The sequence below is a fragment of the Eptesicus fuscus genome, chromosome 6, assembly GCF_027574615.1.
Source record: "Eptesicus fuscus isolate TK198812 chromosome 6, DD_ASM_mEF_20220401, whole genome shotgun sequence".
Lineage (NCBI taxonomy): Eukaryota > Metazoa > Chordata > Mammalia > Chiroptera > Vespertilionidae > Eptesicus > Eptesicus fuscus.
Genome location: NC_072478.1, coordinates 26,422,876 through 26,450,141, shown reverse-complemented (window position 1 = coordinate 26,450,141; position 27,266 = coordinate 26,422,876). Strand labels below are relative to the sequence as shown.

The window sequence follows — 27,266 nt, the reverse complement described above, 5'->3', positions numbered from 1 at the left end:
GGAAATTCCACACCACTTCCTTGGTTCTTTTAGAACCCCCAGGCAAACTTCCGGACAAATGTCTGTGTCAACAGATTCCAATGCCTTCCTGTTCTGTTACTAAACTCCATTAGCAATCACATGCTAGGTCCAAATCCCAGACTAATCTTTTGTTAGGGACATGGCAGAAGTTACTCAAATTTTCTGCAATAAATAAATCCTTTCATTTTTTTTTTTTTAAATAAAAGACAACAACTAAATTAAATGAAGAGAAAAAGACGTCTCCCTAGGCCCAAATAAACTCAGCCCACACTCCCTGTATTCACTGGGGAGGTGGGCCTGCCACACACACATACACACATTCTCTCATGACCTGGACCTGAATCCTCCGCTGAAGGCACCGCTGGCAGCAAGGCAAATGTTCACTAACAGGTGGCTTTGGGATATCCTATGTCCTCAGCCTGCCACCTCCCTCAGCACACACAGTCCAGCCTGCAGCCAAGCGTCTTGCCTCCTCCACAGCCAATCATCCATCAACACCAAGCACCCCACCCCCATTCTCCAAGAGCTGACACATGCTCCTGGCACTCTGCCATCATACCAAGATGCTGGCCACACAACTCACTAGAGATCTAGGTTCTGAGAGCTGACACCTTCAGCTGGCCTCACAAGGACAGAACTGTCAGGTGGCATGCATCATCAAGGACCCTGCAGAGAGCCACTGCTATTTCCCTAGATGATGGGGCTCCAGCATGACCTTGCCAATCCGGTTAAAAGTTGGTTCCAGTGCCTCGCCACACTGACAGGCTGGTCTCATGCCCATTCCTTCCCTCACCCCCAACTTTATGGAAGAAGATGCTAATTAATCACAGCCAACCAGGAAGCTACAGGGATAACTAGCAACTAGTCATTCCCAGCTGACAACATCCCAGCACTGACTTGGGATACCTGGGTCCTATCCAGTGCTGCCAGGTGCTACCTGTGCAACCTGCCCCTCTGAGTATCAGGTGCCCAGCCATAGGCTGAAGAGACATGCCTGGGAGGTCCCAAGGCGCCCCCAGCACCAAAGTTCCCAGCTCAGGAAGCAGAGATGGATCCATGACAGAGAAGATGCATCCGTTTGAGCAGGGGCAGGGCCCACCTGCTCCGGCACACTCACCCCGCCAGCCATCAGGAGCTTGTACCGGAACTCAATGGTGGGGTTGTTGAAGGTGAGCTTCTCACAGCGCAGGTGGTTTACAGGCGGGTTGCCCTCCAGGTTCAGGAACAGGTCATAGGTGAAGCAAACCTTCCTTGGCTCCTCCTTAAATAAAGAAAACAAGGAAGTCTGTTTCAGACGGTGGACGGGAGACAGCTACAGGAAAGAGGTGAACGCCTGCTCCCCAGTGCCAGGCCCTGTCTTTCTTTTTTCTTTGCTTGGCCTCCACATCTCTCTGTGTGCCTAATTCTCATCTACCCAGTTACCCAAAATGAACTAACTTATCTTTGCAGAGGACCCAGCAAAGCAGGCTCCACAACAGAAGCAGAGATCATTAAGAATGATGCTTTTGGAGGGGTAATGGAAATATTCTCGCTGATGGCTTATACAGCCCCTACGCACACACTACCCCTTGAGCCCTCTCAGTACTGGCCAACAAATGGAGAAACCAAGGCTCAAAGACATACAGCTGCTAAGTGGCAGTGCTGAGACCTGATCGCAGGCTCTGAGGTCCATGATCCTACCACCCCATTTCTTTCCCAGAAGGGAAATTTTTCCAAAGATATATAAATTGCCAATAAACACCTAAAAAGCTACTCAACATCACTAATCATTAGGACCCAGCAAATCAAAATCAGACCACTAGGATGGCAATTGTTAAAAACAACCAGAAAATAAATGTTGGTGAGGAAAAACTGGATCCCTGTGCATTGCTTGTGAGGATGGAGAAAATGGTGCCATCACTTTGGAAAACTATCTGGGAAAATGTTAAAATAGAATACCTATTATATGACCCATATATCTCTCCTAGATATACTAGTATACCCCTGGTAAATGAAAACATATACCTACACAAAAACTTGACATCTATGTCCATAGCAGCATGATTCACAACAGCTCAAACTGGAAACAACCCAGTGTTTGTCCACTGATGGATGAATGGATAAACACAAAGTGGTCCATCCAGACAGTGGAATATTACTCAGCCATAAAAATGAGTAAAGCTCTGACACTTGCTACAATATGGATGAACCATGAAAACATGATGCTCAGTGAGAGAATCCAGACACACAAGGCCACAGAATGAGATTCCATTTATATGAAACTAGAGGCCCAGTGCGCACCCAGACCTGCCGCGCCCGCGGGACCCTAGACCCACCCTGCGCGAGACACGGGACCCCAGACCCGCCCTGTGCGAGCCACAGGCCCCGCCTCCACTGTGCCAGCCGCATGTGAGCCCCGGCCCACGAGAGGTGCTCCATGCACCTCCTGGTGACTGGTTGTTTGGTCATTCCACCATTACGGCGTCACGACCAGAGGCCTTTTATGATATAGACTAGGGGCTCGGTGCACAAAATTCGTGCACTGGGGAGGGGTCCCTCAGCCCAGCCTGCCCCCTCTCACATACTGGGAGCCCTCAGGGGATGTCCTATTGATGGCTTAGGCCCGCTCCCCATTGGGAGCGGACCTAAGCCGCAGTTTGGCCTCCCTTTGCGGGAGGTGACCGGGCTGATCAGGGGAAGGCGCCAGCCCCATCACCCCGCTGCTGCAGCTACTGCCAGTCACCGCATTCGCCAAAGTATTTTCATCAACACGGACTCTAGTCCCTTCACCATGAAAAAATGACAACTTTCTTTAGCATTTTCAAGATGTATCTTTCATAGGATATGACATTTCTTTCTTTATTTTTCTTTTTATCCTCACCTGAGGATATGTTTCCATTGATTTTTTCCCCCTTTCCTCCAATCCCAGGCTTGGCCCCTTCCCCAGCCTAAAGCCTCTGCCTGAGGCTCTAGGCTTGGGAAAGGGGGCCCCCCGCCCCTCCGATGGCCGACTTGGAGTGACCTAGGTGCTGAGGAGGTTCCCGGGACCCAGGTATGTATGTAAATTAACCGCCATCTTTGTTGGGTTAATTTGCATACTCACATTGATTGGCTATGGGCATAGCGGAGGTACAGTCAATTTACATGTTTCTCTATTATTAGGTAAGATGTCCAGAATAGGCAAATCCAGAGACAGGAAGTGGATTTGTGGGTGGATTCCTTCCCAAATAAAAAATACTGCAATGTGCTGGGGGGAAAGTCTCAGCAACTCTTTTCTTCCTGCCAACCTTGTGAAGCAATGCCTGGCGGTGTGGGGTCAACCAGGGGAGGACTGCAGAGCAAGTCAGGAGAGTCTCAGGTAGACAGCCTTGACACCACGGAGCCACTGGCCCAAGGTCATCAGTTGTCTCCCAACATTTTATCAAGGAGGAGAAAGATGCTCTGTAGTAAGCCACTGTTATGCCTCTAAACACGGCAGATGCCCCTCTGTGCCAGCACTGCCCCATGCCAACCCTTAGGAAGGCATTTGTCACAAAGGGCATGTCTCCCCACCAAACTGAGAAGCTCATGGAGGCAGGAACTCTGGGGATTCCTGTCTTACACTCCCCCACAGGTGCTGGCCCAGGGGAGGTACCAGATATTTGCCAAAAGAATGAAATTTGAGCATGGATAAGAGAAGGGCCTGACCCCACATTGGGGGTAGGGGAGGGGCCAAGAACAACCCCTGGGCCCTGTGACAAGCTTGGAGAATGGCTGAGTTGGTGAAGTCAAAAAGGGTCTAGGAGGTGGGGACAGCATCCTCTCTGAGAGCCCTGAGAGTCACATGGAAAGCTGAAAGGGGAAGATGGAGAGGAGTGACAGCAGGTGACCTGGAAAGAAGGGCCTCAGCTGTCATTGGAGGGTGTTGCATCCTGGGGTGGAGGGGTCCAAAGGGACTTAGGCTTAGGAAGAACAAACCCAGATCCATGTTCTAGGGAAAAAACAATATCCAGCCTTCAGGACAGCATGACTGGGAGCAGGGTTTGAAACTGGCATATAAAGGGGAGGAAAATTCAAGCATCTGTCCTGCCTCTCCATAACGTAACCACACAGAAGATGAGAGGTGAGCTGCAGAGTTATTTTCCAGCTCCTGTGTGGATAAAGACTGACCTCATCACGGTTCCATAACCCCTTGAGTCAGTAATCCAGGCGCTGCTGTCATTTGTTGCCCACATCACACACATAGACCACCAGACGAGATTGATGCCACCTTCCCAGGCAGATCTCACCTCCAGACTCAAGTTCAAATCGACAGAAAATACACGAAGCAGGGTGGTCGTGCTAAATAAACACCACAGGGACTAAAGCAGCAAAAAGCCAGTATCAAACCTACAGGACAAATGGCCCAGTTTCCTCAACAAACTACATAGAAAAAAATGGTAGAGGGAGAATCTACAGATGAAAAGACACAATGTGTGGATCACTCTGGCTGGTGTGGCGCAGTGAATACAGAGTGCTGGCCCTGGTCAGGGTATGTGAGGGAGACAACCAATCAGTGTGTCTCTCTCACATCGATGTTTTTCTCTCTCTCACCCACTCCCTCTCTAAAAATCAATGGGAAAAATATCCCCGGGTGAGGATTAACAAAGAAAAGGACACTGGAAAAGGGTATTCTATGGCTCTGCCAAATACAGGAGCACCCCAAGGCTCAGAAGCAGATCTTCCTCTCCTCTTTGCCTTCCCTGGCTGACCCCATGCTCAGCCGCAGCTTTACCTTTTGGCTTTGTGGTAGGTTCAGCCTCTTCCTGGCTCCTCAGCCAGCCTCACCCTCCTCATCTCCCTGGACCACCCATCACCTTAAGCTTGTTGTCCAGCTGCTTCCACTATGGCCCCCCTTTAATTCACAAAGGTGAAACCATCTCTTGGCTCACTCCCAACCCACTTCTTTAAAACCTGCCAATGGCCTCCCTTTGAGCCTTGAGCAAAGGCCAAACCGTCACTACAGCCAGTGCAATCAGTCATCCCAGGCCATGCCACCATCTTCTATTTCCCCAATCCAGCTCTCCCCTGGATGGCACGCATCCCTTGACAAGCCTTCTCAGACCACTGTCCCCAATCAGTGTGCGCAATTCACCCTCATAAGTAGGACTAATCAAGGCCTGTTTTCTGTCCACCTACCCCAATGAACTGTGAGCATTATGGACAAAGGAAGCCTTTTTTGTTTCTGATGAGCCTGGCAGTGACCAAGCACCTGTGTCTGTTCAATGTGCCCACTTACTCATTTACCCTACAAAAACTTAATGGGTACCTGCCATGTGTTCACAGCAGTGACGGGGATACTTGGGGTCTGAAGGTGAAGAGTCACTACACAGCAGTGATACTGCTATGACACAGACTATATACTATGTAACATCACATTGTAGAGCATTTACAGTGGCCAGGTACTTTTCCAAGCACTTATTTTGTATGAATGTTTTACAGCCCAAACAGGTGCTCTTAGTGTCCCCATTTCACAGATGAAGAAACTGAAACAGAGGCTGTAATCTGCCCGGTGCCACGCGGCTAGTCAGTGGGGAGCCAAGAGTCACTATGGGCAGGCGGTATTCTCTGGAACCCCTCAGGAGGATTTCCTGCCCACACAAAACAAACAGGTCAAGGCAACAGCTCAAAACAAGAGACCAGGAAGAGTTGTGTATGACTCCCCAGAGATGGGTGGTGCAGGCCAAAGCTGGGGGCAGCATCAGGGCCAGGGAGAGTCCTCCCTGAGGCACCAGCGTGTGCCCTGCAGCTGAGGTGTGGCTCAAAGCACACTGAGAAAGGCTGACCAGAGCTCCCTCTGGACAAGCCGGAGAAGCCTGAGAACTTCCAGGAGGGCGGCCCCTGGGAAACCATACTCCAGAGAAAGTCGAGACATAGCCGGCACCACAGCACCCCGGAGAGGCAGCAGAATACTCAGTGAGGTGTGACCACATACATTCAAGGTGTATTTTTTAAAAAAATGTTTTTGATTGATTTTTTTTTTTTTTTTTAGAGAGAGAGAGAAACATCAATAAGTTGCCTTCTGCAAGTCCCCCACCAGGGGTCAAGTTGGCAACCCAGGCATGTGCCCTGACTGGAATCAAACCGTCAACCCATTGGTGCATGGGATGATGCCCAACCAACTGAGCCATACCAGCCAGGGCAATAGGATGGGTCTTAATCCAATATGACTGGTGTCCTTATAAAAGGGGGAAATTTGGACACAGGCTCACACAGAGGAAGAACACCGTGTGAAGATAAAGGCAGAAACCAGGGTGACACTTCTATAAGCCAAGAAACTCCAAAGATTGCCAGGAAGTCACCAAGGGGCTGGCACTCCCAGAGTAACATCCTTAGTCCAGCCAGACCCCTACACATGCCCCACTTTAAGCAAAGGCAGCTGAGGCCTGACTCAACTGCTTTCAGACCAGGCTGTGAGCAGCCACTCACTCCCCAGGCCACTGGCTACAGGCCAGCATCTCTCTGACCTCAGCAAACTAAGATGCGGAGGAACTTGCTAAACTGGTGCTAGCCACTAAAGCCAATGTGTGTGCACCTGTCCTCAGTGTGTGGGGAGTCCAGAACATGAGAGTTCACAGGGGCCAGGCAAGCCCTGGCATGGGGGCATATCAAGGCAAACGGGGCTAGCTGGGAGCGCCCAATGCTGCCCTCTCCACCACCTCAGAACCCCCCCTCTATTCCCTGGGGCTGTCTCCAGGCCCTGCCCCTTGAGCAGCTAGCAGGGCTGACCCTGGAGGACCCCTGGGTTTACTACCCAACCCTGGGTGAAAATGGAAGAGTAACCTCAGCCTGCTGGCAATCCAGAAGCCTGTCTCCTCAGAATCCCTGGGGCTGTCCCCTCACCATCTTAACCCTGCCCACACTTGTACCTGGGGCCTGTTTGACTTTCCTTTACGAGAGGCCCTGGGTTCATATATGCTGGCTTTAAAAAAAAGTCAAACCTGAATCTGATCACAGCCCTGGGATATAATCATCAGTTTACGGGGCTTCTGCCAGCAACATCCCCATAGGACCAATAATACAGATTTTTATTTTAATTTAATTTATTTTTTTGTTAATCTTCACCCAAGAATTTTTTCCCAGTGATTTAGAGAAAGTGGGAGGGAGGGTAGGGAAGGAGGAGAGAGAGAAAAACATTGACCTGAGAGAGTCACATCAATTAGCTGCCTCCCACACACACCCTGACCAGGGCCAGGGATTGAACCTGCAACCAGGTTTGTGCCCTTGACTGGGAATCGAATCCACGACCCTTCCATGTGTGGGTTGACACTCTAACCACTGAGCACACCACCCAGGGTGATTTGGCTTTTTATTTTTAAATATATCTTTATTGATTTCAGAGAGGGAGAGATAGAAACATCAATCTCTCTTACATCGATATTTATCTTTTTCTGTCTCTCCCCCTCCATTTCACTCTCTCAAAAAAAAAAAATCAATGAAAAAATGTCCTCAGGTGAAGATTAACAAAAACAACAAAAAACATACTTTCATGTAGGACAACTCAGAAAAATATAGTGAATGGATGTATGAAAATGCTACACCACACAATACAATATACAGATGACGTATTATAGAATTGTACACCTGAAACCTATATAATTTTATTAACCAATGTCACCCTAATAAATGCAATAAAAAAGTTTTTTTTAAAAATGCTACAAACACCATTTAGTTGCCATCAATTAGATATTAACTTGTTTTTTAAAAATTCAAATGCTGACAGCATCCAGAAAAGTTTAATAGGTTTATTTAAATTGTTATAAGTTGAACTACTGAAAATTTTCACTGAAACATTTTGACTTGCATTAATGCTTTATGTCTCTGCATTTATATTTTGAAAATTCACACACAAATGAAAATGGAAAAATGACCAATACCTGATTTCTGTCCCGTATTTTACACTTGCAGTCATATACAGAGGCATATTTTCACCCCATGGGGAAAAAATATCTAATGTTCAGGACTACCAATAACAGAAAGAAGAGAAAAAATTTTTAAAGAATGAAATGTTTCCCATCATAATGGATTCTTTTTTTTTTAAATTGATTTCAGAGAGGAAAGGAGAGGGAGAGAGAGAGAAACATCAATAATGAGAGAGAATCATGATTGGCTGCCTCCTGCACACCCCCTACTGGAGATTGAGCCCACAATCTGGGGCATGTGCCCTTGACTGGAATGGAACCCGGAACCCTTCAGTCTGCAGGCCGATGCTCTATTCACTGAGCCAAACCAGTAGGGCATCATAGTGGATTCTTTTTTTTTTTTTTTTTTTTAATATATTTTATTGATTTTTTACAGAGAGGAAGGGAGAGGGATAGAGAGTTAGAAACATCGATGAGAGAGAAACATCGGTCAGCTGCCTCCTGCACACCCCCCACTGGGGATGTGCCCGCAACCAAGGTACATGCCCTTGACCGGAATCGAACCCGGGACCTTTCAGTCCACAGACCGACGCTCTATCCACTGAGCCAAACCGGTTTCGGCCATAGTGGATTCTTAAGCATATTCTCCACATAAGTGGCGTTCTAGCTGGATCTCTTTTGGCATAATTGTTACACATTTGCATGGATAGCACACAGGTTGGTATCTTTAAAAAGGCCAACCAGACAGGCCTCACTTGCCTCCTGCAAAGCACCAATAGCTATGCTCTGGAAACACAGATAGTTTTGAATTTATGAACAATTTCTCACACCAGACGCTGGAAGGGAAGTTTGCAAATCATTGGTTCAGTGGACTTCTGAAAACATCTAATTTTACTGAGCTCCAAGGTACCAGACCAGGCCTGTAACAATGAGGTTTCTTCACTCCTCCAGCAGAGGGTGCACTCTTGTGAGCGACTTTTGTAGCCAGTTGCTTCCTTGGTACTTTACCACTGGTTGATTAGCGGGCAGACTGCTTTGTAAGAGCTAGGGTACAGAGACTTTCTAACTTCCTCCTTCAGCTGGAGTTTGGCAAGCTACAGACTGTGCTGGCCTTAGAGAGTGATGGTGGTGCAGCAGAGGCTGTGAACAACTCTGCATGCATTTTTATGTTTTCTACATTAAATAAATTTAATATATATGCTTGGCTCCACCCCGAGCCTTTCTTAAGGTGCTGCATCTGAGTACCTTACCTACTACCTGCTGCGACTATCCTGGAAAGGGATGAAGGCACAGACAGGGCTGCCCGCATCCCAGGTCCTTCTTGGCCACCTGCCCACTACCAGCACCACTTAGCCAACCCTCCCTAGGGCTAGGCACTGTGGTACAGAGTTTACCTAGCATTTATTTCATTCTCACAAATTCTCACCATCCATCAGGAAAGGAAACTGAGGTTTAGTGGCATTTAATCATTTATCAAGGCCACAGAGAACAAATAAAGGCCAGACCTGTGAGTACATGTGCCTTGGCCTCTGACATCTTCCTGTGGATGCAGCCCTGACCACACGGTGAGCTAAAGCTGGAATGCTCCAGGGCAGCAAGAGAGAACTGCTCACCACCAGGTAGACAGTAAGGAAAGAAACAGGGAAAAATATGCCCCAAACCAAACCCCACCAAACCTGAAATTCCACTTTCAGGATTCAATGCTATGAGCTCATGAACAAATGTTTGAGGAGGGTCACCAGGCAGCACTGCAGTAGTGAGAGATCTAGAAAAGGAACAGGAAAAATTCTCAGTAGGGAAGTTGGGGGCATCACAGTTGGTCTAGCTGAGGGAAGAGCCCTGCAGATGTCACAAAGAATGAGGTAGAGTTATATGCGCTGACACGGGAGGGTCCGGAGCTCTTTAGGTTAAAAATGTGCCCATATGCACACACATGCCACAGAACAAAATATTTCTGGGAGGATTTACAATTAATGCTCATAGTGGTTACTTCAAGGAAGTGGGCTAGAAACAAGACTCCAATTCCTTGCAAGTGTCACTTTTGTAGTTAGAAGAAGAAAAAGCTTCAAAAAGCCTAAGAAAAACAGTGCAATGTGAGCTGAAAACTGTGGATTTTAGGGTCTGAGACCTCCTGGATGCCAAAGCAGCTATGCTACCATCTCACTGGTCCATCTCGTTGAGCCTTAGTGAAAGGAGAAAATAAAACCACAGGGTTCTGAGTGTAGGCGGAAAAAAAAAAGGAGAAAAAACTGTAACTCTAGCTGGCAGGATGGCATGGGCAGCATTAGTCTGGGCTCTTACCACATCTGACTGACCTGCCAGGAAGGCCAGGGGAACCCTCAGAGCTGGCCAGGACCAGGTACAGTAAGAATAGTCACCACAGACAGCACTGCGGGCAAGGGTGAGAGGCAAACCACTGAAAGAAAGGGCTGACTCTAGAGGTCAAGGGTGCAAGGAACATTTTCTTTTTCTACCTTTGAATTCTGAACAAAATGGTGCAAGCCAATTGAGGGTACTCTCAGAGCAAAGTGACAGAGGGGCAGACTCTGGAGCTAAGCTTGCTCTTGCACTTACTGAATCACCTTGAGAGGTTACATCACCTATTTGTACCTCAGCTTCTTCACGTGCGAAGTGGAAAGAACAGAACCCACCCATATATGAGTGCTCAAAAATGCTGGTCATCATTACACACAGATATGAAAGGAGCTCCAAGACAAGCTGATACTGATGAAGGGAAGCTAACGGCACAACTGTGAATCTAACTGGAATTCCACTGCTGTCAAAAGACTTTACTTCAACACAAGTGTAAAACAGGGAACCATTCTGGATGACAGACACCCATTCACTTCTTGAGAGATCAAAAAGATTAGGGGGTGTAAAGGGATAGAAAAGGAAAAATCCCATTTTTCTACTCTGCATGCTTCAGTATTATCTGAATTTATGGTAACCTGAATACATTCATTTACTGCTAAGCAATTAGAAATTAAAATAAGAAGGCAGAAAGGCACACACTACATTTCATTTTAAAGACTTTGTGTCATGAAAACAGATAAATACTTTTATGCTGAAAGCAATCTTCTGTTATCTGGAGTCTTCATTCAATGATTCATCCCCATTATAACACCAGAGAGAGTGAGAATATAAATATAAATACACACATGAAATGGTACTCTGACAAAGAAACCCGGACCAAAACAAAAAAAAGGGAAGAAAGAATATGATGTCCCCAGGATGAGATCCTAAAAGCTCAAAGCCAAGGGGACCAGAGAATCCTTAGTCTGCTCCTGAACCTCACTCCCCCTGCCCAGTCTAAGAGAGATCACCACTCCCACATCCTACAGTGGCTGTTAAACAAAGAGACACAAGAGCCAGTTATGCAAAATATGGGACAATCTCTCTCAAATCCCGAGCTGAGGCTGTCTGAACCTGCAGCTCTGACCCCCACAAAAGTGAGGGGCTGGGATGATAGTGACAAGCACCCCCACATTACTCCCTGCCCCACCTCAACTCAACTATATCCCTCTCTCACTTTCGATGAATCAGTTATGTGATTCCCATCTTTATAGGAAAACACATAGATCAGTCAGGGGAGAGGTTCTCAGGGAAGCTGACTCCAGGACAGTGCTCCCACTCTTTAATGGAGTAGGCAGGAGTGGGGGTGGAACCAGCCCTGGGGTGTCCGTTATCAATCAGAATGGGTCAGGCTGCGCCTCCTCTCACACACATGCGTTCTTTCAAAACACTTCTCTTTGAGGCAGCTCCAGACACTGACTGCCCTCTTGAAAATACAGATACTTTTAGGGTCCCACATCAAGAAACAGAAAGATGCTCCAGGGAAAGACAAACCAAGCCACACACAGCTGGCCTCATTCATGTGGCTTGTCACAACTCGGCAGCCCCCTAACCTTTCCCTGGGTCTCCTCACACAATGTCCCTTCTGTTCTGGCTCCTCGGCAATTCACCAGTGAGAGCAGGCCCCATCAGCCACTCAACCAGCTGATTATCCCTACGCAGGACAGCAGACTCCTTGGGGCGGGCCGGGAGCTCCTCCACCCACGGACCCAGGGTGAGGGGACCAGACAATGGTGACTCCAGCGGGGCATGCTGAACCAGGGTAATCTGGGTTCCAACTTAATCACTTGAGACCAGTTCTCACATACCAAGTCTCAATTTAAACTGAGAGTAAAGACCACCCAGGCCCAACATAAGTGGGTTTTTACAGCCCAGAGCCACTTCCATTCTAGAGGATGAGGCGGGATGGAGGATTTGGTGGCTCTGGAACCTACCACATCATGTTGCCAGGCCTGCCATACTGCCTACACAGCTGCCACCCCTCGCCAAGCACAAGTCAGCAAGGATGTGTTCAAGAAGCTGCAACAGAGGGCTTGCGGCTGAGAAACCAGTGCTATTTTACAAAACCCTTTCAGACAAAAACTACACAAACTTCCTAATAAAATGTACCAAAATATCCTTTCTGGGACTCTGGACAGCAGCCTTTGAGTAAAGCCATGGGAAGTTAGTGAAGGTTAGAGCTCCCTGCCCAATAATAACTTGTTGTGGCAGGCGGGTGGAGGGCAGGGAGGATGTCTAATATTAGCAGCAAATAACCAAACTAAACTTCTTCACATTTTACCTTTTCTGAAAGTGTGTTATTAAATTGACAGTACATCCACAATGAAGGAAGTTGCAGACCAGAGGAAATGGGGTTAAGGTCAGCTGCAGGGGATGGTCGAGCTGCAGGTTTGATACCAAAACATACCCAGGCCAGCATTCCTGCCCTAACAAACATCCACAGGCACAGGTGGCACTGCTGTCCAGATGTGGGCATGACAACATCAGAGCAGATTTCTTCAGTCCCCATCCTATGATTGATTTTCTTTTCTCCTCTCAGTGTCGCCAATCACAAGCCAGAAACTCACAACTAAGGAGCAAGTATCTTTAATTTGAAAAAGCAAAATTAGATTAGCTGCCCCACACCTGCTCACAACCAGCACCAAGCCCTCCAGGTCCACTCCAAAGGCTCCCACCCCCCACACCAACCCTGCTTCCTAACAGACACCAAAACTCAGTCAAGTGCTTCCTATTTGGCAGCCACTGAATTACTTCCTGGAAAGGCTGGTCCAGGTCTGCTTTGTAATGTGGCTGTGCTACCACAAAATAATCTGAGACAGGCAGGAGAGGGCGCCTGGCTTAGGATTCTGAAGCCGTGACCACTAGATCTCATGCCCAAAGAGATAGATTGAGTCCAGAGGGATCAAAAGAATCTCAACCCTTTATTGAGAGTCTAACAGCACATCCCCTCACCACACATAGGCTAAAAGGTCTTTTTAAAAAGCGTGATCATGTCATCTCCCAGCTTAACTCTGATAACTCCCCAATGCTGGTAATTAGTGGCTCTGCCAACCTCACCCGCCTGTCCCCTGCCCCTTTCAAGCCCTGATGTGCCTGACTCTTCACCTTCACACTCCGCAGCTTTTACCTAGAAGGAGGTCTGCCCCGTCCTCAGTGCCCAGATGACTTTCGATTCCTAAGGGAAATCTTGCCCAATACCCCCCAACCCTTTCTAACTGGGTCCCTGTAATACTCATAGCGTCCACCACTGCTGCTTCAGTGCACGGATGACTTGTTCTGCTGTAGCCATGTTCATAACTGCCTGATTAGTACCTCTCACCCCTGTTGGTCTGGGAGCTCAAAAGACATGGGACTGTGTGCAATTTAGTTCCCAGTATGTCCTAGACTCAGTAAATATCTGCTACATGAACCAATCAACAACACTGAAGCAAAGGGCAGAAGAAAAGCCATTCCTCTTCTTCATTGTAAATAAACCAATTTTTCTGAAAAACTCTCAACTGCAAAGAATCAAAGACAGTGGCATCCTCTATTAGAAACCATCTTCCCATCACAATTTCCTTCTGCCTCTTTAAACAGCTATTTTGGTGTGAGCTCCCATTGGATAGCAAACAAATTTATGGGCTTGGATGGGGTCTGGCGAAGGGTTTTTAGATTTAACACCAAAAACACAAACCATAAAAGAAAAAACAATGGTAAACTGTATTATCGAAATTCAAAACTCTTGCTGGGCAAAAGAGACTGTTGAGAAAATGAAAAGACAAGCCACAGACTTGGAGAAAATATCTGCAAATCAGACACTAGATATAGAGCTTAAAAAAATAAAACTCGAACAGTAAGAAAACTAATCCAATGTTTTTTAAAGGCAAAAATTCTGAAAAGGAATTTCACCAAAGAAACAATAAACAAAAAACATGTAAAGATGCTCAGTGTCATCAGCCCTCAAGGAAATGTAAATCAAAACCTAATGACACTACACATCCACCAGGATAGCTATAATCAGAAAGACAGAAAGTGTGGATGAGAAATTGGAACACTCGTACATGACTGGTGGGAATGTAAAATGGTGCAGCCACTGTGGAAAACAGTATGGAGTTTTCTCAGAGTTAATCACAGGATTACCAAAAAGACCCAGCAATTCCACTCCTCGATATATGCTTAAGAGAAATGAAAACATATATCCATTTGCACAAAAACCTTATACACAAAATAGCTAATAGGTGGAAACAACCCAAATGCCCATCAATTGATGAATAAATACATAATATGTGGTCTATAAAATATATTCATCCATAAAGAAGTGAAGTACTGACACATACCACAATGTGAATGAACCTAAAAAACATTATACCAGCTCCTGCCAGTGTGGTTAGGTTGGCTGAGCATTGTCCCATGCACCAAGAGCGTTGTCCCGGTCAGGGCGCATGCCCACGTTGCCAACCTAATCCCCAGTAAGGGGTGTGCAGGAGACAGCCCATCTATGTTCCCCTCTCGCTTGCTTCCTCTCCCTAAAACAATCAATAAAAACATATTTATTAAAAACACACCACACATTACACTAAATAAAAGAAGCCAATCACAAAAGGCCCATAGCATTTGATTCCATTTCTATGAAATGTCCAGAACAGGCCAATCCACAGAGACAGAAAGTAGGTTTAGTAGTTGCCAGAGACTGGGGGAGGGGAAAGGGGCGTGACTGCTAATGGGGGCAGGCTTCTTTTAGGGTGATGAAAACATTCTAGAATTAGTGGTGATGGTTGTACAAATCTGAATATACTAAAAACCAATGAAATGTATAGCTTAAATGGATTAATTATATAAAATATAAATTATGTCTCAATAAAGTTATTTTTTAATATACAGCCTGGCCAGTGTGGCTCAGTGGTTGAGCGTCGACCTATGAACCAGAAGGTCATGGTTCAATTCCTGGTCAGGACACATGCCCGGGTTGCCGGCTCAATCCCCAATAGGGGGTGTGCAGGAGGCAGATCAATGGTTCTCTCTCTGAAATCAACAAAACTTTTTTTTTAAGAGGGAGATACCACTACACACTCATTAGAAAGGCAAAAAGAAAACAAATAACCTTATAAAATGTTGATTAGAATGCAAGAACATCTATTTTTTTTTTTACTACTTACCCAATGACATTTTTTCCACTGATTTTTTTAGAAAGAGTGGAAGGGAGAGGGAGAGACAGAGAGGAACACCAATGTGAGAGAGACACATCTATTGGTTGCCCCACATATGCTCTGGACCAGGGCCAGGAATCTGCAACTAAGGTACATGCCCTTGACCGGAATTAAACCCGGGACACTTTGGTCCACAGGCCGACGCTCTATCCACTGAGCCAAACCAGCTAGGGCAAGAGCATCTAGAACCCACTTCCGCTGCTGGGGATGATGCAAAGGGGTATAGCCACTTAAGAAAACTGTCGGGCAGTTTCTTATAAAGTTAAATATACCTGTCCTGTAAGACTCAACAATCCCACTCCCTGGTATTAACTGCAAACTTACACTCACAAAAAATCTGTATGCAAATGTTTAGGACAACTTCACTCATAACGACCAACATGAGGAAGCACCCAGGTGTCCTTCCCCAGGAAACAGATAAACAAAACACAGTGCATACAGACAAAGACAAATGAACACTCTGAACATGCCAACAATGGGGGTGCATCTGAAGTGCACCCTGCTCAGTGAAAGTGCATCCTGCTCAGTGAAAGAAACTAGACACAAAGGACTGTACGTTGTGTGAGTCTATATGACATTCTGGAAGAGGCAAGACTACAGGGATGGAAAACAGATGAGTGGTTTTGAGGGACTGAGGGTGGTAGGAGGAGCTGACTTCAAAGGGACAGCATGAGGGGCTGGGGGGGGGATGGGACTGTTATGTACGGTACTGTCATGGTGCAAGCATGACTATGAATGTCAAAACCCAGAGGAAATTTCACTGAACACAAACTAAAATAATAATAACCAGATGGGTGGGGGCAGGGGACTCAAGATGGGTTAAAAACTGTGACTAATGAATGTAACTATATTATAAATGGTCTGACATACCACAACCATACAGGTGGAGTGAAAGTGTCACAGATAACTTTGTAAAGAAGGGTTTTAATTGGACACTGAAAAGCCAAAGAAAAAACAATGACATGCAGGCACTGCACTCGAGCTGGTCAAATCACTTGTCACAGGAGTACTGGTTAGCAATTCTGAAACTACTTTCCAGGTATACTAGTGTTAAACAAATAAGCAAATATACTGTGGATAATGAGAGCCAGGTTTCTTCTTTCAGAGAAAGAAATTAAAATAAGCAATGGAGGAATGGCAGAATGAATTCAGTAGTGCTGGTCTAGAGCTGAAGACATCAGTATGAAGTGATGTTTATTTTTATATACAGACAGGGAAATAAACAGGGGGCAGTTAGTATATATGCATACCTTTCCCACCTCTGTCATATAAGGGTGATTAAATGCAGGGACACCCCAGAAGCAATGAACACACTTTGCTCCCATATCTTGGCTTTCAAATACCATCCTATATAATAAAAGGCTAATATGCAAATCGACCGAACGGCAGAACGGCCAGTTGCTATGATGCGCACTGAACACCAGGGGGCAAACGCTCAACACAGGAGCTGCCCCCCTGGTGGTCAGTGTGCTCCCACAGGGGGAGGACCACTCAGCCAGAAGCTCTGAGTTGGGCTCACGGCTGGCAAGCGCAGCAGCAGTGGTGGGAGCCTCTCCCGCCTCTGGGCTCCCGCCTCTGCAGCAGCGCTAAGGATGTCCAACTGCCTGCTTAGGAGCAGGCCTAAGCCATCAGTCAGACATCCCCCAAGAGCTCCTGGACTGCAAGAGGGCGGCAGGCCAGGCTGAGGGAACCACTTGAGTGCATGAATTTCATGCACTGGACCTCTAGTTCTACAATAAAAGGGACCAGGATGCCTTGGAGAAATGGCTGATTCTAGGGCTGGGGAAGAAGAAAGCTAAGATGAGCCTGAAGTACCCTTTGGTGCCAGAAAGTGAAGAAGTACCAAAAAACCATGGGAACATAATGAAAAGGCACAGGGACCAACTTAAGGAAGATCCTGCCCACCAGAGTGAGAATAATTTGAACAACAAAATAAATAACAATAGGACTGAATTATAACCCAAAGGAAAAAACACACACAAATATCCATGAATACGAATAAATGACTGAATAAATAAGTGGGGAAGAAGGGACAGCCTTCCTTCTTACAGGGAAATCCCCATTAATAAATGTAGAAGGAATAATGGAAATAAAAGTCATCACAGAACAACAATAATGGATGCTAAGCTAGTGGATGAAACATGAAAAATAAATAGGAGATATGCACAGTCTCAAAGCATCTCCCCCAAATGGATATTAGCTACTGGGTAGGTTCTAACTATGTCCACCTGAATGTGGGGATTAACTTCTCCCCTAGAGTGTGGGCTAGACTTGAGTGACTCACTTCTAACAATATAGAAAAAGACATACAGTAATTTTGCAGTGGAAAAACCTGGGAGATACCTTCTTAACCTAAAGATCAAGGTTAACATCCCCAGTAATAAGTTAATATCAGCTCACTCTGATGTGATGAAGGGTGCTCTTAACCACTGTACTTGCATTACTAAAATCTACAACCCCAGTCTAATCGTGAGAAAAACACCAGATAAACTCAAAGTGGGAGGCATTCGACAAAATGTCTGACTAGCATATTTAAAAACTATCAAGGTCATGAAAGAAAAAGGAAAACTGAGGAACTGTCCGAGATTGAAGGAGGTGAAACAGACATGACAGCTAAATGCAATGGAGGATCCTGGAGTGGATTCCAGAACAGAACAAACATTTGTAGGAAATGGGGAAGTCCAAGTAATGTCTGTTCACAGTAAATATTGTACCAGTGTTAATTTCTTCATTTTGATCATGGGCCATAGTCATATAAAGTATTTAGATTAGGGAAGCAAGATGTGGGGAATAAGGGAACTCTGTATAATCTTTGCAACTCTTCTGTGTTTCTAAAATTATTTCAAAATTCAAAGTTAGAAAGAAACCATGACTATGAAACAGTCCATACTTGGTTTAATTATTACAAGATCTTTATGTACATTTGGAACAATCTGGATCTGTGAATCTACTTCTTTTGCTTCAACTCTAAATTTTGTGGAACCTAAATACATAAAATCTTTCTGATAAAACCTAGTGGTTAAATTGAGATATGCAGTAAGTGTAACACACATACCATTGCAAAAACTTAGTATGAAAAAAAGAATGTAAAATAGCTGGTAAATTAAAAAAATACTGATTACATGCTGAAATCATAATATTTTGGATATACTAGGTTAACTAAGTTACATTATTAAGATTCATTTCACCCATTTCTTTTGACTTTTTTAAATGTGGTTTGCATATTTCTAGTGGACAGCCAGGATATAGGATGTAAATCACTGTTGAAACAAAAAGGGGAGGAAGGAGGAGGAAGGAGAAGGAGGAGGAGGAGAAGGAGGAAGAAGAAGAAGAAGAAGGGCTTCAAATACCTCTTGCCAAATCCAGGACAATGAGCAGATATAAAGAAAGCATTTCAGTGCTCACTTTGGCAGCACATATACTGGGGTTGGAACGATACAGAGAAGATTAGCATGGCCCCTGCGCAAGGATGACACGCAAATTCGTGAAGCGTTCCATATTTTTAAAATAAAATAAAATAAAAATTTTTTAAAAAAGAAAGCATTTCAGCACGACTCCATTCACTTGATCAATCATTCAAACCTAGGAACCAATTTACTCGTCCTGGACACTCATCCTGGACACACTGCCTTGTCCTGGGGAAGCACTAGCATGCTCTCCCAGACCACAACCAATGAATGCCAAGTTCACTTTCTAAAGGAACAACTGAGCCACAGCACATAGAGGCTCCTGGGTAGACATATGATAGGAGGACAACCATCCGGATCCCCCCAGATGAACTGGAGCTCCTAACTCAGGGATGTTAACATCACACATTCATTCTGCCCAACAATGTGTGTTACTGCCGGCATTGAAAATTGGGCACTTATCCAGAACACATAAGGAACTCTTACAACTCAACCACAAAAAGACAAACCCCAATTCAAACTTAGGCAAGGGACCTGAATAGACATGTCTTCAAAGAAGACATATACATGGCCAACAAGCATGAAAAAATGCTCGGCATCATTAGTCATAGGAAATGCAAATCAAAACCACAATGAGATACCATTTCATAAACCCACTAAAATGTCTATACTTTTAAAAATTAATAAGTAAAACTAGAAACAACATGTTGGCTAAGATGTAGAGAAAGTGGAATCCTCATATACTGCTGGTAGAAATGTAAAGTGGTACCACCATTGTGGAAAACAGTTTGGCAGTCCCTCAAAATGTTAAACATACCATTACCATAAGATGCAGCAATTCCACCCCTAAGTATATACCCAAAGGAACTGGTACTCAAACAAGTACATGTATATCTATACCATATTACAGTATGAAATGACTCACAATAGCCAAAAGGTGGAAACAGTCCAAGTGTCCATCAAAATAGATGAATGGATAGACAAACTGTGATATATGCATAAAGTGGAATATTATTCAGTCATATAAAGGAATGAAGTCTCACTCTACAGTGTAGATGAACTCATAAACAGTTATACTAAGTGAAAGAAGCCAGACACAAAAGATCACATGAGAAACAATTGCTTAGTGGGTACAAAGTTTCCTTTTGGAATAAAGAAAATATATTTTTAATATATATTTTTTATTGATTTCAGAGAGGAAGGGAGAGGGAGAGAGAGAGATAGAAACATCAATGTGCCTCCTGCACACTCCCTATTGGGGATTGAGCCTGCAACCCGGGCATGTGCCCTTGACCGGAATTGAACCCAAGACCCTTCAGTCTGCAGGCCAACACTTTATACACTGAGCCAAACCGGCTAGGGCTGAAGAAAATATTTTGGAACCAGAGAATGGTGGTCATTGTACAACACTGTGAATATACACTAAATGCCACTGAATTGTTCAATTAAAAATAATTTTATGCAATGTGAATTTCACCTCATTTTCTAAAAGTGGGGGTTGACTTACACACTGGTTGTTGTCAAGTTTCCTGACAGACAATAGCTGCCCCCTCCAAAATCACTTTGGTTCATCTATTTAGTCACTCATTCAACAAATATTTACCAAGTGCCATCTTTTGTGCTAAAAGCTAGTATCACAGAGAACAAAACTGACAGAGCTGTGCTCTCAAGAGCTTACATTCTAACAATAGAGCAAACATTAGTCCCGTAAACATAAGTCCATTTAAATACAACTGTTACCGTAGACAGAGCATCAGTTGGGAGTGCCAGGGATTCTCCTGCATTGGCCAAGATGGCTCATGGGGGATATTCTTGCAGCAAAAGTTAGAAAGATGAATGGACACAGATTAAAAATGGCAGCAGAGTAAGTGGATGCTGCACAGAAACACTACCAAGTCCAAACTGGAATTACAACTAAAATACAGAAAAACTTACTGAATAATCAACAGAAGGCTCACTGGAGAGAACCCTGATAACCAAGGGCCAAAAGTGGAGACTGCATAAAGGCTGGTAAGAGGGGCAGAGGAGCAAAAGGGCTGGCTGGGCACCCACAGAAAGCAGCTAAAGTTCCAGAGAGATATCTCAGCTGTGGGAGTTGCCATTGAGAACTCTGAGGTCTAATTCCCAAGCTGGGCCCCCCAGCAGAGAGCACCAGAAATGAGAAGGGCACCCACATAATATAGCTGTCAGTAAGAAACGGCTGGAAATTCAACCCTCTAAAAGGGCCAACACAATCAATCAATCAATCAATCGGCAATGCATAAAATTCCCTGTGAAGCCACCCACCTTGTGCTCTGACAGGAACAGCAGAGTGGACTGGAGCTGGGTGAGCAAAAACCAGGATCGAGAGCTTTGGGGTCAAAGCTCAGAAGGCAGACACCTCGGATTCCTGTGCTGAGCCATTCCCTCATGCTGAGGAGGTACTCTTTGCCACCCTACTGGAAAACACCTTGACCCTTACGAAACTGAGATTAACAATTAGCCTCCAAGCAGAAACAATTACCCCCACCCTGTTGAAAAAAAAACTCTTGCCACACCTGTGGATGATTGCCTGAGGGCAGATCAAGAGGAATCCTATCAGCCTGCAGAGAGAGGCAGTCTCTGGAGGCTTTGAGTCTTTGCCTGACCTAATTAGTCAGAAACAGCATTTGACACTGTCCTGCAGTAGAGATTGAGAGCCATAGCAGATTTACCTAATACATAGTCACAAACCCAAACGGGCAGCCAAAATGAGGAAACAAAGAAATAACCCACAAATGAAAGAATAAGAGAATTCTCCAGAAGAAGAAATAAATGAAAGAGATAAGAAACTTATCTGAAACAGACTTCAGAATAATGATAGTAAAGATGCTCAACAGTATAAGAAAAGATATAGTAACTATGAAAAAAGAACAGTCGGAAATAAAGAATGATATAGCATAAATAAAGAACACATTGGAAGGAACACACAGCAGATTAGGGGAAGCTCAGGACTGACATCAGTGAATTAGAGCAGCGGTCGCCAATCTTTCGGACCTCATGGACCAGCAGTGGTCCATGGACCACCAGTTGGCGACCAGTGCTCCAAAGGTTTCCTTAAACTAGTGGTCACCAACCTTTTGGAACTCACAGACCAGACCACCAGTGGTTCACGGACCAACGGTTGGCGACCGCTGAATTAGAAGACAGTGTTAAAAAAAATCAATCAGAGAACCAAAAAGAAAAAACAATTAAAAAACAGGAGGACAGCTTAAGGCAGCTGTGGGACAAATGAAACGAAACAATATTCGAACAGCAGATATGCCAGAAAAAGCAGAAAGGGAAAAAGGAATAGAGAACGTGTTTGAAAAAATAATGGCTGAAAACTTCCCTAACCTGGTAAAGGGGAAAAAAATCACACAACAGAAGGCATAGAGAACCCTAAGCAAGAAGAACCCAAATAGGCCCATGCCCAGACACATCATAAAATGACAAAAATTAAAGACAAATAGAGAATCTTAAAAGTAGCAAAAGAAAAGCAAATTGTTACCTACAAAGATGAATGGACAGGGAACAAGTGTGCCAAAAGCTAGAAAGATGAATGGCCTAGCCAATGTGGCTCAGTGGTTGAGCGTTGACCTATGAACCAGGAGGTCACATTTGATTCCTGGTCAGGGCAAATGCCTGGGTTGTGGGCTCAATCCCCAACAGGGGGCCTATAGGAGGCAGCTTATCAATGATTCTCTCTCATCATTGATGTTTCTATCACTCCCTCTCTCTTAAATCAATAAAAATGTATTAATAAAAAAGAGATATATGGATGTGGCCTGAGCAGGCTGAAAGCTAGCAAGATAATTAGATAGGGGAAAAAAACCTCCCCTCCTGCCCTGGCCAGATGGCTCAGTTGGTTGAAGTGTCATCCCATGCACCAAAAGGTTGTGGGTTTGATTCCTGGTCAGGGCACATACCTAGGTTGTGGGTTTGATCCCTAAATATGGGTACATATGAGAGGCAACCAATTGATGTTTCTCTCTCACACTGATGTTTCTCTCTCTCTCTCATACAGGAAGAAACCAATCGATGTTTCTCTCTCACATTGATGTTTCTCTCTTTCCCTCTCAAATAAACTAAAAAAACATATACAAGCAGTCCTCAGGTTACGTCGCACTCAATGTATGTCGTTTCGTCACCATCTCCCATTTATTTATTTAAAAAAGTTCTGTCATTTCGATATATGTACATATGTGCTTTATGTTTTTTATTATTTATTTACCACAAGTAAATGTCAGGAATTATTATCTTTCTTTTAAATTTTTTTACTGTTTCACTTCATTACTGCTGTGTATGTGCTCCATGTGAGTGATGTAGGTGCTTATGTAGGTTGGTTCCAACTTACTGCAAAAATCGCATACGTCATGCCGTAGGAACGGATCTCCTACGTAACCAAAGGACCTACTGTACTCAGGTGAGGATTTTTGAAAAAGCGTTCCCTTCCCTATCCCTATAAAAACCATGGGATTCAGCAAGAAGGGGAGATGATCTTTGACAAGTGAGTCCATGGTTCTCCTAGGTTGTGGCACCTGAATAAACCTCTTTCCTTTTGCATCAGCACTTGTCTCACAAGTTTGGCTTTCATTGCGGCAGGCAACAGACCCTGCATTTTCAAGGACCAAGGTTGGGGTCCCAGCTGCCTGTGGCAGGCTGACCCTGGGAGCAGGACTGTGGGAACTTCCCAGTAGCTGCCATGAGCTTTCTTTGGGGAATTTTCCTAAACTCCTTCTCAAGGCATCAGTTGCCTGAATCACTTGGCTGGTGAGAGGAAATGGGTTTCTCGGGAGCAGATGGACTCCATGACTGGCTAAGTCAAACCAGCATGCAAACTGGAGGTCCTCTATCCCTGCCACTTGGTCTTCATGCCACTTGGCGTCATGCCACTTGGGTCCAGTTAGGGCCATTTGTGGTACTGTCTGTAGGATATCCTAGGCTATCCCTGCCACTTGGGCTTTGTGCCACTTGGTCCAGTTAGGACCATTTGCGGTACCCGTTGGTAAGGGTATCCTAGGCTATACTGACGCTTAGGCTTCGAGCCACTTAGGCTTTGTGCCACTTTGGCTTGGTGCCATTTGGATAGGGTCAGGACCACTTGCAGCATTGGTTGGCAGGAGGTAAGCCATAAGACTTGTTTGTGAGTGCTCATTTGGAATAACGGAATTATGGGTCTAAGTTTTGTTCATATGTTCCCATTTTGTCTGGGGTTTTTCTATGGTTATGGTTTTGGGTTGGTACTTTCGTGCTATCAGGGTTGTTCTGTTTTGACTCTTGAAGGGAGTCCACTGGGCCAAATTTTAGCAGATTGGTCCATGTACAGCTATAATCCAATGACTAAGAAGGAATTGATTTTCTATTGTAACACTGCTTGGCCTATGTATACATTAGACTATGAAGAAAAATAACCCCTTAGTGGTTTCCTAAATTACTACACTATCATACAGTTGGAATTGTTTTGCCTACGTTCATGAAAATAGGACAAATCCTTTATGTCCAGGCATTTATGTCTTTAAACAATAAGAATTTGGCAAAGAAAAGGAACAAACTAATGATACAGAGAAGGGAATTGGCTTCAAAACTCCTTCCCTAGCCCTGCCAGTGTGGCTCAGTGGTTGAATGTCGACCTATGAACCAAGAGGTGGCTGGTTTGATTCTCAGTCAAGGCACACACCTGGGTGGCTGGCTTGATCCCCAGTAGGGGGTTTGCAAGAGGCAGCCCATCAATGATTCTCTTTCACCATTGATGTCTCTCTCTTTCTCTTCCTCTCTTTCCCTCTCTGAAATCAATAAAAATATTTAAAAGAAAAATTCTTCCATAATAGTAAGACACAAGCAGAAAAGGAAAATGAGGAAATGAGCCTCTTTAATGCCCTGAACCTAGAGGACCCAGAATTAGTAGAAAAATTTCCCCCACTACCATCCCCATTGCTAGATAATCTTGAAATAGGGCCCAGAGGGGTGACAGCCCCACCCCTGTATGATGAGGGAATGGTCTCCCCCTAGAAGACCCAGAGAGCACCCAATGTGGCCTGGGAATATCCCTATCTGGAGCAGGACAATTCCCTTTGAGGTAATATCCTATAGGTGAAATAAACTAGGAAGGCCAGTCCACTGGCCACTACTGGGCCCATACTCCATTTTCTACTTGAGATTTACTGAATTGGGAAAATTCCAACCCCTCATATAGGAATGATCCTGAGAAAATGACAGACCTTATCACCTCAATTTTTGCCACCCAGGAACCAAACTGGGAAGATGTACAGGCTCCCCTTAACATCCCAATAACAGAAGATGAAAGGTGGCTAGCTATGTATGATGCTAATGAAGAGGTTTATTGTCTCCATCAAGAGAATCCCAATGGGACCCCCCCTAACCCAGCCAGGGAAATTCCCTTGACAGAGCCCAAGTGGAACCTAAATAGCAGGGACCTAGCTTTCCTAGAACATTACAAAAGGTGCATATTGGAAGGGCTTAAGAAAGGGGTGCCTAAACAAAAGAGCTTGAATATGATACAGGCAGTTCAACAGAAACCAAATGAAGATCCTTCGGAAGTTTTAGAAAGGATCTATCAGGCCTATCAAAAGCACACTAATGATGTGCCTACCATGGACGCTGGCTCTCAAGAATTATTAAAAGTCTCATTTTTGCCCTGTTTCTGTTTTCCAGTCCGTCATTTGAAGTTTGGACAGACATCCAAGAAATAATGGCTTCTCTTAAGGAAAACAAACAAAAAAAAAAACAAAACAAAACTAGGAGAAACCAAGATGGTAAACACCTGAACTTGCTGCGTAGTACAACCACTTCAAAACTACAACTAAAAGACAAAACAGACATCAACCAGAACCACAGGAAGGCTGGCTGAGTGGAAATTCTACAACTAAAAGGGAAGAGAATAGCACACTGAGACTCAGAGGAGCTGCGCAAGTAAAGTGCAAAGGTACGGAGGTGTGCACGCAGAGAGGGCTGGCAACTGAGTACACGGCTGGCTTTTTCAATCCGCAGGGAGAACAAGCTCCTGACTGCTCTGAACTCCAGTTCTGGGTGAGACTCTGGGGACCCAGACTCATATGGGGAGAAACTGGACTGTCTGGCAGCAGGAGGAACTCAAGGATGGCTTTCTCTCAGATGTGCTTGCAGCGATTACCAAGGGACAGAGACTGGGGAGCCTCTTAAGGCAGGAGCTGATGGGAAGCCATTGATGTTTGCTCTGCCCTGAGACTCCACCCCATCCAAGCTGTGCACAGAGGCTTTTGCATATGAATGGCCTGGTTCTTTGCAATCTAAACTTACCTAACAAACTGCAGCTGAGTCAGTGAGACCCAGAACATCCAAAAGAAGGCCCAAGGCCCGCAGCAACCTGCATTGCTTCACAGCTGGGCCTCATCTGGGCATCTCCAAAACCCAAACAAAGAAGAGGAATCTGCAGATCTCTCCATAGCTCTTGCTGGGTGGCCTCAGGCAGAGGCTAAATTAGCATCTCCTTGGAGATCCAAGAGCCAGTGTACCCAGGGGTCAGAGTGGGACCATCCAGATTACAACTCCTCAAATCCATAAGGGACACACTCAGGGGGCAGACTCAGTGAGCACCAAAGCCCCACTGAAGCAAGTCTTGCCTCATAAGGGTGTCTCCAGCACAGAAGTTCTCCCATCGTAGACATAGCTGATCCTCACAGCCAACTGGCCTGGAGATCAATTCCTCCCAGTGATACCAACAACAATCAAGGCTTAACTACAACAAGACTGTGCACACAGCCCACAAAGGGGTGCACCAAGAGAGTCCACATCAGGTAACTGGGGAGGCTGAGCCACTGAGCCCTATAGGACACTAGCACACAAAGCCACTCTATCAACTCAGGGAAGCAGCCAAAATGTGGAGACAAAAAAACAGGTCACAAATGACAGAAATGGAGGAAAGCAAACTACTGGATATAGGGTTCAAAACCATGGTTATAGGCTTTTCAAGAATTTTCTAGAAAAGGCCAACAAATTTAGTGAGACCCTCAAGGATATGAAAAAGGACCAACTAGAAATTAAGCATACAGTGACTGAAATAAAGAATACTATACAGAGATCCAACAGCAGACTAGAGGATCGCAAGAATCAAGTCAAAGATTTGAAATATGAAGAAGCAAAAAACACCCAACCGGAAAAGCAAAAAGAAAAAAGAATCCAAAAATATGAAGATAGTATAAGGAGCCTCTGGGACAACTTCAAGCATACCAACATCCGAATTATGGGGGTGCCAGAAGAAGAGAGAGAGCAAGATACTGAAAACCTATTTGAAGAAATAATGACAGAAATCTTCCCTCACCTGGTGAAAGAAATAGACTTACAAGTCCAGGAAAAGCAGAGAAACCCAAACAAAAGGAATCCAAAGAGGACCACACCAAGACACATCATAATTAAAATGCCAAGAGCAAAAGACAAAGAGAGAA

The 27,266-nt window shown here is 45.0% G+C and overlaps 1 protein-coding gene and 1 non-coding gene across 4 annotated transcripts in view; one reads left to right on the top strand and one right to left on the bottom strand.

Moving 5' to 3' along the window:
* Nucleotides 1-27,266, bottom strand: part of MLLT1 (MLLT1 super elongation complex subunit) — an 84,537-nt gene that overhangs the window by 19,358 nt on the left and 37,913 nt on the right. For all 3 annotated transcript variants that reach the window (XM_054717474.1, XM_054717475.1, XM_028159125.2), the window contains one exon: nt 1,139-1,282. In XM_054717474.1, the coding sequence (XP_054573449.1) occupies nt 1,139-1,282 (144 nt within the window). The remainder of the gene's footprint in view (nt 1-1,138; nt 1,283-27,266) is intronic.
* Nucleotides 18,816-18,922, top strand: LOC114234860 (U6 spliceosomal RNA). The gene has a single exon (XR_003621043.1). It is a non-coding gene; the product is annotated as a U6 spliceosomal RNA (small nuclear RNA).